A 16,236-nucleotide genomic window follows, 5' to 3' on the forward strand; every position below is an offset into this window, starting at 1 on the left:
AAACTAAAAAATTATGAATTTTAATAATAAGAACTAAATAAAAGGTAAATAAATAGTACTAGGATTGACTTTTTAGGGTAAAAATATGATTTTTCATTAAAGTGAACAGTACTGAGAACTTTTCATTAAACTTCTCTAAATTTTAGCCCGTATTCTATACGGCACATCCTGAGTTTGATTCCTAACATTGGTGAATCACACGATGATGACCAACAAAAGGCTGAAATGCCTTTGTGAATCTTTCCAACTACTGAAAAGGTGGATTGTCATGACGAAGTCACCAGCTAATCTCTTTTAAAAAAAAAAAGTAAATAAATAAATAAATTCAAGAAAAGTATGGATACATTATTACTAAACTTTGATTTTCAGCTAACCAAGCACCAATTTTTCCATATATTTCTTGTTGGAAATATTCTTGTTCCTATTGATAACGAGTGGGACCAAATAATTCAATCAGGGTAGTTGTTGAACCATACCACATAATTTCAGCAACTACAAAAGTGGCAAAAAAGATAGCAACAATCCTATTTGGGTGATGTTTTGACTCTCGTGTCAATACAATAAAATATTTATTTATTTATATGCTCTTGTTTCGTTGCATGAGATGTATGACAGTGTATCTGTGACATGTAAATTGTTCTCATAGTAATAACATTTGGTAAGTTCTCTTTTTTATTGTCTCCACATTATACACAGTGCTTTTTGTACCCATAATTATGTTTTTGTTTTAAAATTTGCATTTGATTTATTCAATTTAAAAAATAATAATAATAAAATAGTGTAAAGAAACAATAAGGAAGCGCAACGATTACTCTCACTAGGTGACTGGAGCAACCTAACAAATGTCACAATTTTAACATTTTACATTATTTCAAAGTCTACTCAGTTTTGTGCATCAACGCCAACTTTTCTTTTCTTTTCTTTTTTTATTACCTTCATTTCTCTTGGGTTCAAAACCAAATTGAGTTTATTGGAATATGAAGATGGTGGTAAACCAACCCAACAAGTATCCATACAAGCTTAGACATGGAGCTATGGGATCCAAGCCCATTGACTATATAGCCCAAGCCTAACTCCTCGTATAACCCTAATGAGCCCAGATCAACCTTCTGGGCTGGTTAAGGCCATGGTGACAAAGTTATGTTGAAATTGGTCTTCATGATGTTCCTCTTAGGCCCATTATAATAAGATCTAGCTTTTGGGCAATCTTATTAGTGTCATATTACAATACGTTTATATGATCATGAAGAGGATCTTCTCCATATCCACTTTGTTTTCACATCTTAACCGTTCATCGTACATAGTGTGATCAGTTTTCATCAAATACTATTTGTGTTTAATTTTAAATAAAAAAAGTCAAATGATTTCTAACCGCACGATACATAATGAATGGCTAAAAGCATCTCCAAAGGAGATGTCAAAATTCTAGGTGAAATGCCACTATACATATTTGACATCAAAAGTTTCTCCAACCGAAATGTTATTTGCTAACTGTATTTACCGGCTTAGTGATTTAATGTCAAATTTGACATCAATGTCAAATTTATTTTTAATTCCTTTTAATAGTGGGTCCCTTATTCCACTAATATTTCAACCAATAAAAATTTTGTTTCAACATGTTTTTAATAATTACAATCATTTAAAGTTCTATCTAAATAATAAAATAATATTTGATAATTTGGTTGGAGAAGTACAAAATTTGACATAAGGCTTCAGATTGCCACATCAGCGATCAATTGTAATTTGACTCTTATAATTTGACATTTCCTTTGGAGATGGTCTAAGATGTGGGGATCCTATGGTTTAAGATGTGGGATCCCCACAAAGTGGATCCCAATGGGATCCAATTCCATATGTTTATGATACTGTTATTCTCACTGTCGTTTGATTTCAACATTGTACGTGAGAGGTATAGAATAATAAGATAGTGTATTTATAGTTTGGAGCAATCCACGACCACTAACATGCTACATTCAAGTGTAATTATATTTTATTATGCGATGCAAGATTTTACTTTCATGATGTGAGATAACCCTCTCAACGTATATATTTTTTACTCCTTCAGAAGCTAAAGTTGAATGATCGAAGTCTCTTTTAGGTTCAGTCGAAGAGATCGAATCATTGGATTTTGAAATTCTGACATCATGCACGAAAGGGGGAGATAACTTTTAATCTCACGCCCCAACGATGAAAAAATTTGGAGTGTTGTCAAAGACAAGATCAACATAATAATCATGCTTAGGCATATATCCATGCTAGAAGCTTAATTGGGAAACAGAATCAGTGAGAAGGGTTTTGGTTGATATAGGGTACCCCTCATGGTACAACTTGGGTAGGAAGCAAACTCATGCAAACAATGGGTCCATGCATGATGGAATATGGTATGTACTACTATTGGTCTATTAGAAGAGAGAGACTTATATGAAAGGAGTTTGCCGTTACAGTGGTATCATGAGTCAGCGGCATCACGAGTTACTAATACAAGGTTATGGGTAACACTCTCTTATCTTTGTATTAGTGGTTGGAAACACTATGACAACTGTGAGCCCATTCCACCTAAGCCATTCTCCCTGTCAAAAATTTCTCCAATCGAATTTTCCTTTATGTGATCTTTACACCTTTTTATGATGTATCACTATATTCTAATGTGAGTATTTCTATAACACGTCATGTGATTAATTAGTAGCGGAGTTAGATTGGGGTCAATGGCTGCTCATAACTGTTAGAAGTATAAGAATGTAAGGCTGAGATGATGCCACATGTAAACAGATTAGCTTGTTTGTTATAGTTGTTATAAGAGTCGGTTTACTAAGGATATAAATACTCCATCTTGTAATAGCTTATGTGTTAAGATACAGATATTAATTCAATCATATTTTCTCTCTACAATCTTCATTCTCTTTCTCACTCTCTCTCTCTATCTTCGTAAGAACCTGTGTTACTGGGTTAACATGGTATCAATCGCCATTTTTGCTCACGCATAAAGATCTGATCCTTTGTTGCTTCCGCATTCTACCAATCTTCGTCTGCTACTCTGGAGCTGAATCGTCTCTTCTCTTGGTGATTTCGCTTGGTGATTTCTCTTGGTGTTCAAGATTCTAGGGTTTCTAACTCACATCACGATTCTTGTTTTCTGGGTGTTTTTTGACTGCACACCAGGTGTTTGCTTTTTTGTCTGAGCCACAGAAAGGTATTCTTTCCCTCAGTTTCTTTGTATACAATCATGGTTACTGCTTCGCAACTTCAGATTTTGCAATCTCCGATTACTGGGTTGATTTCCTCTGTGTCCACTTCTGTGAATGTCAAATTGGATGACTCTAATTACCTTAATTGGCATTTTCAAATGGAATTAATGCTGGAGGGTTATGGAATTATGGGGTTTGTTGATGGTTCGTCCCCATGTCCTCCTCGTTTTGTATCTTCTTCTTCTGTTGCATCTGAAGTCAGTTCTGGTGATTCATCTGCCAATGTTGAATCTGATGAATATAAAGTGTGGAAAATGCATGATCGTGCCCTTATGCAGTTGATCACGGCTACACTATCTCCTGTAGCTGTTTCTTGCACTATAGGGAGTACTAGTTCTCAGGACATTTGGACTCGTCTCAAAGACAATTTCTCGACAGTTTCAAGAACTAGTATCTTTCAGATGAAGTCTGACTTACAAAACATTAAAAAAGGCTCCAATACAATTTCTCAGTATCTGCAGAGAATCAAAGAGGCTCGAGATTATCTTTCTGCTGCAGGAGTGTTCTTTGAAGATGAAGATATTGTGATTTTGGCTCTAAATGGATTACCTCCTGAATATAACACCTTTCGGTGTGTCATTCGTGGAAGAGAAAAGGTTATCTCGTTGAAAGACTTTCGATCTCAATTGCTTGCTGAGGAAGGAATTGTTGATGCTAGTACTAATGCTCATATGTTGTCTGCAATGTTGGCTACCAATTCTTCTCCTACTGACAGGGGTTCTAGTGATCATTCTTCTAGTCATTCTTCTAATTCTGGGCAATCCAACTATGGTTTTCGGCAATACAATAATAAATACAAAGGCAAGGGCAAGTTTCATCAAGGCAACAGATTCAACATGCCAAGGCAGTCATATAATACTCAAACTCGAGTCCTTCCAACTCCAAGTCCAGGTCTTCTTGGTCATGCCCCTCAACAAGCTTATGGTAGTTGTTCAGATCCTTATAATACTTGTCAACTGTGCTATCAAGAAGGCCACACTGCACCTTTCTGTCCTAATCAATTCCGGTCCAAGCCTAAGTGTTACATTTGTGGCCGACAGAATCACACGGCTCAGTTTTGTTTTCACAAGGATAAAGATCCTCGTCTCTCACAACCACAGTTTGGCATGTTTCCTAATTCCTCTCCTCCACAATACTCTATGCAAGCAATGAACACTGTGTTTCCTAATCCTTCACAGTCAACACCTGGACTGTCCTCCACTCCAGCTGCTTCACCTCAAGTTTGGATTGCGGATTCTGGTGCCACCAACCATATGACTGCTGACTTCAACAATTTGACCTTGGCTACTCCTTATCCTACTTCTGAAACAGTGCACACTGCTAATGGTGAAGGTCTGAAAGTATCTCATATTGGGAGTACAATTCTCAAATCTCATCTTCATCCCATTAAGCTGAATTCTATATTATATGTGCCTAAATTGTCTCAAAACTTGTTATCTGTGCATAGACTCTGCCTTGACAACAACTGTTGGTTCATATTTGATGCCTATAATTTTTGGATACAGGACAAGGCTACAGGGAGGATACTGTTCAAAGGAATTTGCAGTAATGGGCTATATACATTCCCTTCACTTGTCAATCATCATCCTGCATCTCAGAAATCGGTTTTGCAACCCACAGCCTTCCTTGGTCAGCTTGTCTCATCTACTCTCTGGCATAGTAGACTAGGTCATCCCTCAAACCCTATTGTGTCTTTAATGCTAAGTAAAGCTAAAATACCTTGTACAACATCTTCATTACCTGTGTTGTGTCAAAGTTGTTTACAAGGCAAGTTTAGCAAACTGCCATTTCATTGTAGTGTCAATAAGGCTGTTAAACCTTTTGAAGTTGTTCATAGTGACATTTGGGGGCCAGCACCATGTATTTCTGCTGATGGTTTTAGATATTATGTAACATTCATTGATGAATGTACTCGGTTTTGTTGGCTGTTTCCTCTCATCAATAAATCAGATTTGTTTGACACATTTGTTGGTTTTTATTCATTTGTGTTGAATCACTTCTCAGTTTCCCTTCAAGTGTTACAAAGTGATGGGGGTGGGGAATACCTTAGTCACAGATTTCAAAGGTTTCTTACAGAAAAAGGCATTTCCCATCAAATTTCTTGTCCTTATACCCCTGAGCAAAACGGTTTAGCAGAAAGGAAACATAGACATTTGGTAGAAACCACAATTACCCTTCTCCAAAATGCTCAATTACCATCCCAATTTTGGTCATTTGGTTGTCAAACTGCTAACTATCTCATCAATAGGATGCCCTCTGCAACTTTGCACAATAAGTCACCTTTTGAGCTTTTGTTTGGGGATTTACCTGTTATTTCACACTTAAGGGTCTTCGGGTGTACCTGTTATCCTCTTCTTAAGCCTTACAACACTACCAAATTGCAACCTAAAACAATCAAATGTGTCTTTCTTGGGTATGCTTCCAAATATAAAGGGTATATCTGTTATGAGGTGTTCAGTAAAAAATTCTACATTTCTAGACATGTGATCTTTGCTGAGACAGAGTTTCCTTATTCAGTCTTATTGACAGCAGTTAATTCTTTACATAAGATATCTTCACAGTCTTCTACAGCATCACCTTTTCCACATCCATTACCTATCCCTAATAGTCTGAATGAATTGGTTACCTTCCCATCTCATTCCTCCTCACATACATCTTCAATACCTGTGTCACCAAGTTTATCATCTCATAGTCCTGGTGTTACACCATTACATCATTCTGTTTCCACTCCCCCTTCATTAGTACCCTCACAACCAGTCACCTCCAATCTTGGTTTTCAGTCCATTACTGCAGCTACAAATTCCTATCCTGAGATCCCTGTGGCCACTGATTTTAGTCCTGATAGTCTGCCAGTTGTATTACCCATACCTACACTCAATTTACACCCTATGCAAACAAGGAGTAAAAGTGGAATTGTTAAAAAGAAGGTACTCTTGACCACATTTGATGAGTCTCCACCTGTTGATCTTTCTTTGGTGGAACCTGCTACTTACAAATCTGCACTCAAGGTTCCAGTTTGGTTCACTGCTATGACAGAAGAATTAGATGCATTGTATAAACAAGGGACATGGAGTTTGGTTCCTTTACCACCTAAAAAGAACTTAGTGGGCTGCAAATGGGTTTTCAAGGTCAAAAAGCACTCTGATGGGTCTATAGCTCGGCATAAGGCTCAGTTGGTCGCAAAAGGGTTTAGCCAAGAACCTGGTTTAGACTATGGCGAAACCTTCAGTCCTGTAGTAAAGCCAACTACTGTCAGGTTAGTTTTGGCATTAGCAGCTCAATTTGATTGGCCCCTTCGACAACTTGATGTCACAAACGCTTTTCTGCATGGAGTTCTTCAAGAAGAGGTATATATGGCTCAACCTCCTGGGTTTGTAGATGCTAACCACCCTGAGCTTGTTTGTAAGTTACACAAGTCCCTCTATGGGTTGAAACAAGCCCCTCGGGCTTGGAATGAAAGGTTTACTGCATTTCTACCTTCTCTGGGGTTTCAACATACATATTCTGATTCTTCTCTCTTTGTCAAGCATGCTGGTGAATCTGTTGTGATTTTATTGTTGTATGTTGATGATATAATCATCACAGGGAGCAGTTCTGCAGCTATTACACAGGTCATTCACTCTCTCACAACTGAGTTTGATATAAAGGATTTGGGAACTCTCCATTTTTTCTTGGGTATTCAGATTACTAGGAGTACAACTGGTCTGTTCTTATCACAGACTAAATACATCAGGGATCTGCTGCATAAAATTGAAATGATTGATTCTAAAGCTTGTGATACTCTATGTCTACCTTATACTCGGCTATTGAAGGATGATGGTCAGCCCTATAACAATCCAACCATGTACAGGAGTATAGTAGGGGCTCTTCAGTACCTCACATTTACTAGGCCCGATATTGCCTTTTCTGTGCATCAAGTGTGCCAGTTTATGCAAGCACCAATGAATTCTCATTTTACAGCAGTCAAGAGGATCTTAAGGTACTTAAAAGGGACTATGCATCTGGGGCTCACATATTCCAAGGGTGATTTGAGTCTGAAATCTTTTAGTGATGCTGACTGGGCCGGCGATCCTAATGATAGGAGGTCTACAACCGGTTTAGTTGTCTTCTTAGGTACCAATCCCATCTCTTGGTCATCTAAGAAACAACAAACTGTTTCTCGATCATCTACTGAAGTTGAATATCGGGCACTCTCTTCCACGGCTGCTGAGTTAGACTGGGTACAACAACTTCTGGCTTTCTTGAAGGTTTCTGTTTGTTCTTCTCCTGTGTTGTTTTGTGATAATCTTTCAGCTATTGCATTATCCTTCAATCCAGTCCAACATCAGCGCACTAAGCATATTGAGATTGATGTTCACTTTGTTCGAGAGAGGGTTGCCAAGAACAAATTGATTGTTCAATTTGTGTCTTCTCAAGAACAGTTTGCTGATATTCTCACCAAGGGATTGAGTGCTCCTTTGTTTAAGATTCATTGTACCAATCTAATGCTTGGCGGTTCCACGCATGAGATTGTGGGGGGATGTTAGAAGTATAAGAATGTAAGGCTGAGATGATGCCACATGTAAACAGATTAGCTTGTTTGTTATAGTTGTTATAAGAGTCGGTTTACTAAGGATATAAATACTCCATCTTGTAATAGCTTATGTGTTAAGATACAGATATTAATTCAATCATATTTTCTCTCTACAATCTTCATTCTCTTTCTCACTCTCTCTTTCTATCTTCGTAAGAACTTGTGTTACTGGGTTAACAATAACCCCAACAGCTTCCTCATCCATGATTTTTTTTTTTTTTGGTATATTTATCTTTGACCCCAACTAATGAGAGTGAACAGCGTTGAATTACAACCTATTGTTGCTTCTTGATTCTCCAATTTTCTTCTTTCTTTCCCATGTCTTCCTTCTCATTTTTCTTGTGTGCAACCCAATGGTGCACACCACACGCTCCACGTAATGCTTCCCTAAAAAGTCTTGGCAAGCATGTCTTGACAGTCTGCTATCCTGGGCACACCATGACAGATGCAGATGTTAGAAGAACACAATAGTTATTGATAGATGTCATCACAAGCTTTCGACGAATGTTGGTAAATTTGGATAGGCGATCACCAAATGCTTGACAGAATAGTGCAATGAAATTTTTTTCTTGGTTGAAATTATGACCTTGTTGTTTTAAAATTCTGACCCTGCCACTATATGCCATAGTGTAATCGTCCGAAAATTTTTCTAACCCGATGAACATGCGTACGTAACCACGTGTCAATTGAATGGTGATGATTGTGGACCATGCGATTGATTGATCCAATATAATGATGATTCCTCTTCTTCCACTACTCAGTCGGCCCCTGTATATAAATAGATGGATCGATCTTTAAAGGTTCCGGCATTAAGCTAACCAGTTATCACAACTTTGCACCCACAGATGGGTCATCATAAAAGAGCATGCACCACAAATTAATTGACATACAAATCTCACTTTAGGGTATCAGCTTCGATTTTTCATTTTTTACCGTCTTCTCTCATCTTAGAATGTCAATGTCAGGGTTCACAATTCATAAACAAATAATTGAAGTACACAAATTGACACATTCTTTAATACATATAAGTTTTAGCATGGTCTGATATTTACATAAATTCAACTATATTAGAATCCGTAGTAATAAACGTGTCATTTTTGTGTGTTCAAATAGTATGACTTATTTAACCACCAGTGAATAAGTCATAAATATTTGGATGAGACTGGTGTGGGTATTATGATTTCTATGATGGTGGCTGTTCGAACCCTCCACCAGCATCGTGCCTTGCGAACGTGGGGAACCAGTTTGGTGCAGTGTTAAGTGGGGGAGCAAGGCTTGGCCCATACGTTAAGATTCTTCAATGGTCCTACTCAATATTTTCACGCATAGGACTTTGCAAATTAGGCATTAAAAAAGGTATTAGGACCTTTATCAGTGTGTACTTAAGAATTTAGTTTACAGTGATTGCCACGTTGCCACATACCTACTCTATATTTTATAGAGAAAAACGTACTTAGATTTTGTTAAGATTTTAGAGAGAGGATATCGCCGAATTCTCTCTGTGAGGATTTCAGAGATCCTCCAATCACTTTCGTTCATTGTACATCGTGCGGTCAGTTTTTATCAGGTACTATTTATGTTTAATTTTAAATAAAAAAAATTTACAATAATTTATGACCGCACGATATACAATGAACGGATGTGATTGGAGAATCCCCAAGATCCTTACAAAGAGAATCCAACGAGAATCCTCCTGAAATTTTAGATAGACGAGACAGTTGTCTACTACTAAACACATTGATATTGTATTCAATTTGTGTCTTATTACTTGCACAATACGGTAAGCGAGGGTGTATTTAACATAATTAGAATTAGAACCACTAGAGATAAATCCTATTAAATTTTGTCACTTCTTCAATGTGTGACACCTCCCAATCCGGACACGATGCCAAATATGATTCCTTTTGACATAAAACAAAAACATATTACCATGCACAATAAAATGAATAAAATAATAAAAAACTTTTTAAGATCCCCATTTCATTCATATTAAGACCGCGCAAATGGCAAGCATGAAAACGAACTTTCTTAAAAAATTTAATTAATTTAAAGCTTATTATATTAACATTTCACAAATTATTGAATAAATCCAACATATTTAATACACGGGTTTTTTTAATAACACCCCACAAATTGTTGAATACACCCCACTTAATATTTAGTGTTAAATGACTTGTATAAAATGATTATTTAAACCCTATTTTTCTCAAAAAAAACCTAAAATTAAAAAATAAAGATATAAAAATATAAAATAAAATAAGCAATTATTTTCTTCCTACATCCCAAATCATGAAAAATAAAATCCTAAAACTACCCGTAAGTTTATTTATAATTTTAAGCATGCTTGCTGTTTATTTCTTAGGATGGGTAGGGGTGCAATGTCATTCAAGCATGATTGCAGAACCGAATTTTTAACCTGGGAGCAGCAGGGTATAAATGGTCTCTGGTAAAAAAATGATCTTCATGGCTAAATTGGTTGTGGGTACTGAACATTTCGGATTTGACAATCAGATAGATTAGTAAATTATGAGCTCTAATAAAAAAAATGATCTTCATGGCTAAATTGGTATTTAAACAAAGCAAGTGAATACCATCATCCCCAACCAAGATGCCAACACCTAGTCACCGAGAGGAGATAGTTCAATATGTTAAATAGAAGCAAAGGAGAAAGTCAAAGTAGCAAAACTATCTGTCGGACAAAAAGAAGGAAACGAAAGATCATTCCATGGAAAATAATGAAAGGCACGTAAGCAAGAATATAAGCTCAGATCAATTTTTTATAATGTTTTATTTAAGGTAACAGATGCATCGACTAACAGAACTTTAATATAATAAAATTTAATGAATGTGGGGTGCATGTGAAAATGTAAGGTGTGTATTAAGATAATTTTTTAGGTGTGTTATTGTGCCATTGTGTTCCCAATTTAACTAGTATATATGGCTGGAAAAGACCAGATTCTTTGGTTCTATTTAATATCCATCAATACTTGTCATTTTCTCGGCATGCATTCTCTAAATGATTCTCGCACGCTTTCGGTTTACCTCATGTGAAGTTTCTAAAACATCGATTTCGTGTTCCATTCGTCAAAATTTTTTTTTTTCTTCTCAAGCAACGTGTTGTAGTTTTGCTAGTTAGGGTTTTGTTCAACAATGGAAGGTGGAAAGAGGTTTTGATAGTTGAAGAAGATAAATAATACATTAAGTGATTTGTAATGTATTTAGAATATCATAAGGTCGAAATTGTCATTCCACGTTAAGGAACACAAGTTATTTAATATTAAATTTTAATATGGGGTGCATTCAATATTATGTAGGGTGCTAATAAAAAAAGCCTGAATTTAATCTTTGTTTTTTTTTTTTTTTTGGTTCAACCGAGGTATTGATCTCTATCTGTTTCATGTAAGATATATTTTTCAGTATGTCGAGAATAAAAATCATAACACAACTAGGTACATGCTTTGAAAAAAAAAATTTACAATCACTATTATGATATTTAATGTACTAAAACTTTGTCGACTTGCAAAAACAAAAATGTAACCTTCCACGAAAATAAAATAAATAAATAAAATGTAAAAAGATCCTTCGTTCAAGGAAACACAAACACGATGTTGCACAACAGAACAAACAAGTACAAATATTTCCTGTTTGTTTCCATTTCAATACCGCCTGCTGAATCAACGGTCACTTTTGCTCCAAGTCCCCTTGGCGGTCTCTTTTCCTCTTCCCAACACTCGTGCTTTTCCTGCTCTGCTCTCTCTCTCTAAAGCTTTGAAATTTGATAGCTTTTGCAATTGGAATATCAGAATCCAGATCCAAATTTCGATCATTGGTCTGCTCAATTTTCTTGTTCAAAGATCGAAACTTTGAGCACCAAAAACTGGTGAGTGAATCAAAGACTGAGTTTATCTGTTTTTTTAAGCTTTCATTGATTATTTTTTATTCAATTTCCACAATTTAAGGTGAAATAGTTGGTCTCTGTTTGGCTGGCGAGAAAATGGAGGAAAATTTGACTTGGGGGTTATCAACAGTCACAAATGGAGATATTTTCCACTGATAAAATATCTGATTTCAGATTCTCTTCCTTTTTGGGTTGGTCAGATCAGCATGCTCCAGTAGTTACTCAAGTTCGAATAATATAGATTAACTTAGCGTAGAATATCGCTCGAATAAAATTAAAAGTTTAAGATATTTTTCTTACAAATTTCCACATTTCAGCTTCCCAGAAGCGGAGGCTTGAATTGAATTGAATTGAGCTCTAGTACTGCTAGTAATGGCGGTCGATGCGAGCTCAATTGCAACGGAATCAATGGGAATTTTGATGTCCTCTGACCACAAATCGGTGGTTTCTATGAACCTTTTTGTGGCGCTTCTCTGCGCTTGTATTCTACTCGGTCATTTGCTGGAGGAAAGTCGATGGATGAATGAGTCCATCACAGCCCTTGCCATTGTGAGTCGGCCTTGGTTTTTCGATGTCTGTATATGATTTTTTGATATATGTTCTGTACAACTGCCGGAAAATAAAGAATTGGAAATCATATTTGATTTTTTGCCGTTGTGTGTGTGTGTTTTATGGAGCATTGGAAATCATATTGTTGGAATTTTTTATTTTGGTGGGCAGGGACTGTGCACTGGAGTTGTAATTTTACTCATAACTGGAGGAAAAAGCTCACATTTATTAGAGTTTAGTGAAGATCTCTTCTTTATATATCTGCTTCCGCCTATCATATTCAACGCAGGGTAAGTTAAATTTGGTTTTATGGATATAGTTGTTGTAATTACGGGTTTGTCTGATCAGTGTAACAAGTTTCACAAAGTATGCAATTGTTATATGGTTTGTTACACACTTTGATAACTGTTCTGATTAACGTAAATGGTATCAAATGATTGGAGTTCTGTTAAAAAAACAAAAGCTTCTGGCTATAAGCTTAACATGTGGCATGATTGAGTTGCGAGCGATGAGTCAATGAGGGTGTCTATTTTTCGGAAAAAAGGCTACCAATGATTTGTCATCATTTGATCAGTATAAATCTTTCAAAGAGTAGATTAATGGACTTTGTAAAAATCTAGTTTCAAACTGTTATTCAACAGGTGGTAGTAGATTATAACTGATATTTCTTTGCAATATATCATCAGGTTCCAGGTAAAGAAGAAGCAATTTTTTCGTAACTTCATGACTATCATGACGTTTGGTGCTGTTGGCACTCTCATATCCTTTACCATCATATCCTTAGGTAACTCGACAACCTGAGGATTTTAGATTTCGTAGCTTAGCTTTATGCTATAAGGTTTAAAGATGTGAGACACTTTATGCATGTTAGGATATTCGTTATATATATATATTTGTTTGAAACAATAGATCATTTAAGGTTTGAGCAGGACTGCCTCTTCACTATAATTGGTTTCAAACAAGCTTCTGTACCACTAGCTTCTTCGATTTCAATTGACCAGCGGATAATTTCAATCATGGTTTTACTTGTGGTCATGAATTCTTTTCTATTTTGAACCAGGTGCGATGCACTTTTTTCACAAGTTCAATATTGGTTCCCTCAAGATTGGAGATTATCTCGGTATACTTTATGACTTTAAATGGTTGCTGTTTGTTTTTCTTTCATTTTTTTTCTGCTTAATTGGATCAGTCACTTGGTTGCAGCACTTGGCGCGATATTTTCAGCAACCGATTCTGTTTGCACCTTACAGGTACGCATGGTCTTGTGTCATGTGAAGATGTGGTTCTGTTTTAGACTTGGTAATGACCACTGAATTGATCCAAACTGTCGAATGCAGGTGCTTAATCAGGATGAGACGCCTTTGTTGTACAGCCTGGTTTTTGGGGAAGGTGTTGTTAATGATGCTACATCAATAGTTCTTTTCAATGCAATCCAGAGCTTCGACCTCTCTAACATCAATACAAGCACTGCTTTGCAATTTTTTGGAAACTTTTTATATTTATTTGCTACAAGTACAATGCTAGGAGTCGCAGTAAGCCTCTCTCTCTCTCTCTCTCTCTCTCTCTCTCTCTCTCCCCCTCCCTACACATGTCTTTTTTTCTTACGCCATTTTCTTGCAGGCTGGACTATTGAGTGCATATATCATCAAGAAGCTCTACTTCGGCAGGTTTGTAAAAATTAGTGTCTTACTTGTATTTTTCTTCTAATAGCATTTTCAATCAATGAGAGCAAAAATAACAAACTCAAGTTTGTATAATTTTACGCTGAAAGACGTAGTTTTCAATGTGACTTTGAGTAGTGCTCTTATACTTGTTTTTTCTAATTTACAATAATCAGGCACTCAACTGATCGTGAAGTCGCTCTTATGATACTCATGGCTTACCTTTCATACATACTATCTGAAGTCAGATTTCTGACAACTTGTATATCATCTCTTTTTTTATTTTTTTTTCTTATCGAAAAGGGGCTCTGACCATAAAATAAAATGTTGATCTATCTTGCAGCTATTTTATTTGAGTGCCATTCTCACTGTGTTCTTTTGTGGAATTGTTATGTCTCACTACACATGGCATAACGTGACTGAAAGTTCAAGAGTGACAACCAAGTACGTTAAATATCCATAAACATCTTCCTGGACAATTGAGAAGCGTTCTCATTCGATCTGTCAACACCTATGGAAATCATTTCTGATGTTTCGATTCTCTGTACAAACTAATGCAGGCATACTTTTGCCACTCTGTCATTTGTGGCTGAGATCTTTATCTTTCTATATGTCGGCATGGATGCCCTTGACATTGACAAATGGAGATTTGCGAGTGATAGGTATGATTCATGCATAAAATGGAAACTGGCATCCTTCTAAACTCATTACGTCATGTACATCATGTTTACTTGTTCTCCGATATTAGGTTAATTTTGCTTTGCTTTATTTCTTTGTTCAGCCCAGGAAAATCCATAGCAGTGAGTTCGATTCTGTTGGCGCTGGTTCTGGTTGGAAGAGCCGCCTTTGTTTTCCCCTTATCTTTCTTATCCAACTTGACTAAGAAATCTCCACAAGCCAAGCTCAGTTTAAAGGAACAAGTAAGAGTTTATCTTATTTGATCTCTTTTGGTGTACATTCTTTGAATCAAATGAAATATTACAGATCTCCATGCATGTCCCGGTTTTCAGGTTACAGTTTGGTGGGCAGGGCTTATGCGTGGCTCTGTTTCTATGGCACTTGCTTATAATCAGGTAAAGATTGAACGTTACGCAGTCCTTTCTGTTGCCTATGAAACTGATATGTATAGTCTTTGGGGACTTTTCAGACAGTTGGACGAAGGTGAGAATAAATTCATGACTGTGTACTTGTGATCGTTGTTCTATGCTGCTCTTACAATGTGGTTGAGCAGTTTTAAGCTTGGGAAAGTTTTGTCACACTAAAGTTGATATTTTGTTGTGAATGCGTATGCAGTTTAATAGCTCTGGCCACACGGACCTGCGTGCGAATGCGACCATGATCACCAGTACCATCACAGTTGTTCTTTTCAGTACAGTGGTAAGACACCGGCGACTTAAAAACCAGACTCATTCGGGACACATTTTGTATATAAGCCCACAAATGACTGGTTTTGTATATTATACTTTTGTTTATGCAGGTGTTTGGTTTGATGACTAAACCACTTGTGAGAATCTTGCTTCCTGTATCAAAACACGTCTCAAGTATGATATCTTCTGAACCATCTAGCCCTAAATCAATCACTGTGCCACTACTCAGCAATGGCCAAGATTCAGAAGTGAACCGTGGGGTGGAAGATTCAGAGGCAAACATAGGGCCCGTAGACATCCCCCGTCCAAGTAGTTTACGAATGCTCCTAGGCGCTTCTTCTCACACTGTCCACCATTACTGGCGAAGATTTGATAACGCCTTCATGAGGCCTGTTTTTGGTGGGCGGGGTTTTGTGCCTCTCGTTCCAGGCTCACCTGCTGAAGAAATTGGCCACCAATGGCGTTGAGAAGGAACTAACACACATGTATAACTATTTATACGCGTTTGCAGATGAGCACTAATTTATGTAATTTTTAGGTCGGGCTTGGGAGTGGCTGCGGTGTGCATTTGTTTGTACACAGGATGAGCTGCTGGTTTCGTGTGGTGGTTCGGAAATTTTAGTGTCTGCATAGGTTGCTGATTAGGTTAATTCCTTAACACAGCTGATGGCCTTGTAAGTTGTGGGATTGGTGTTGTACTGAATATTATTGTAATGATCTTTCAAATTTTTGACTTCGGATATTGCATTGTTAAACTAGCTTTGTGTTTGCATGTGCGTACTACTGGGTAATCTTAAAAATCAACGGTTAGATCTTGCATATAGAGATCTAATGCATCTTTACAACCGTTATGTGACAAATAAGATGAGGCTTGCAGCTCGTCGCTATCATTTGCATCATGTATAGAAGAGATTAATGTCGTTTGTACACATGAGTTGTCGTT

General features: G+C 36.8%; 1 protein-coding gene across 1 annotated transcript; it reads left to right on the top strand.

Moving 5' to 3' along the window:
* The first annotated feature begins 11,497 nt into the window (after window positions 1–11,497).
* On the top strand, window positions 11,498–16,048 carry LOC103943611 (sodium/hydrogen exchanger 2). Its single transcript, XM_009353925.3, has 15 exons — window positions 11,498–11,698; window positions 12,034–12,265; window positions 12,437–12,555; window positions 12,952–13,049; window positions 13,326–13,385; window positions 13,469–13,515; window positions 13,603–13,797; window positions 13,886–13,932; window positions 14,103–14,169; window positions 14,270–14,370; window positions 14,487–14,588; window positions 14,708–14,846; window positions 14,937–14,999; window positions 15,220–15,303; window positions 15,404–16,048. The coding sequence occupies exons 2-15, from the start codon at window positions 12,089–12,091 to the stop codon at window positions 15,758–15,760; spliced, it is 1,656 nt and encodes a 551-aa protein (XP_009352200.2). The 5' UTR covers window positions 11,498–11,698; window positions 12,034–12,088; the 3' UTR covers window positions 15,761–16,048.
* The last annotated feature ends 188 nt before the right edge of the window (window positions 16,049–16,236 follow it).

This window comes from the organism of the source record quoted next, unplaced genomic scaffold, assembly GCF_019419815.1.
Source record: "Pyrus x bretschneideri cultivar Hongxiangsu unplaced genomic scaffold, Pyrus_bretschneideri_v1 Contig6, whole genome shotgun sequence".
In the NCBI taxonomy this organism is placed as follows: domain Eukaryota; kingdom Viridiplantae; phylum Streptophyta; class Magnoliopsida; order Rosales; family Rosaceae; genus Pyrus; species Pyrus x bretschneideri.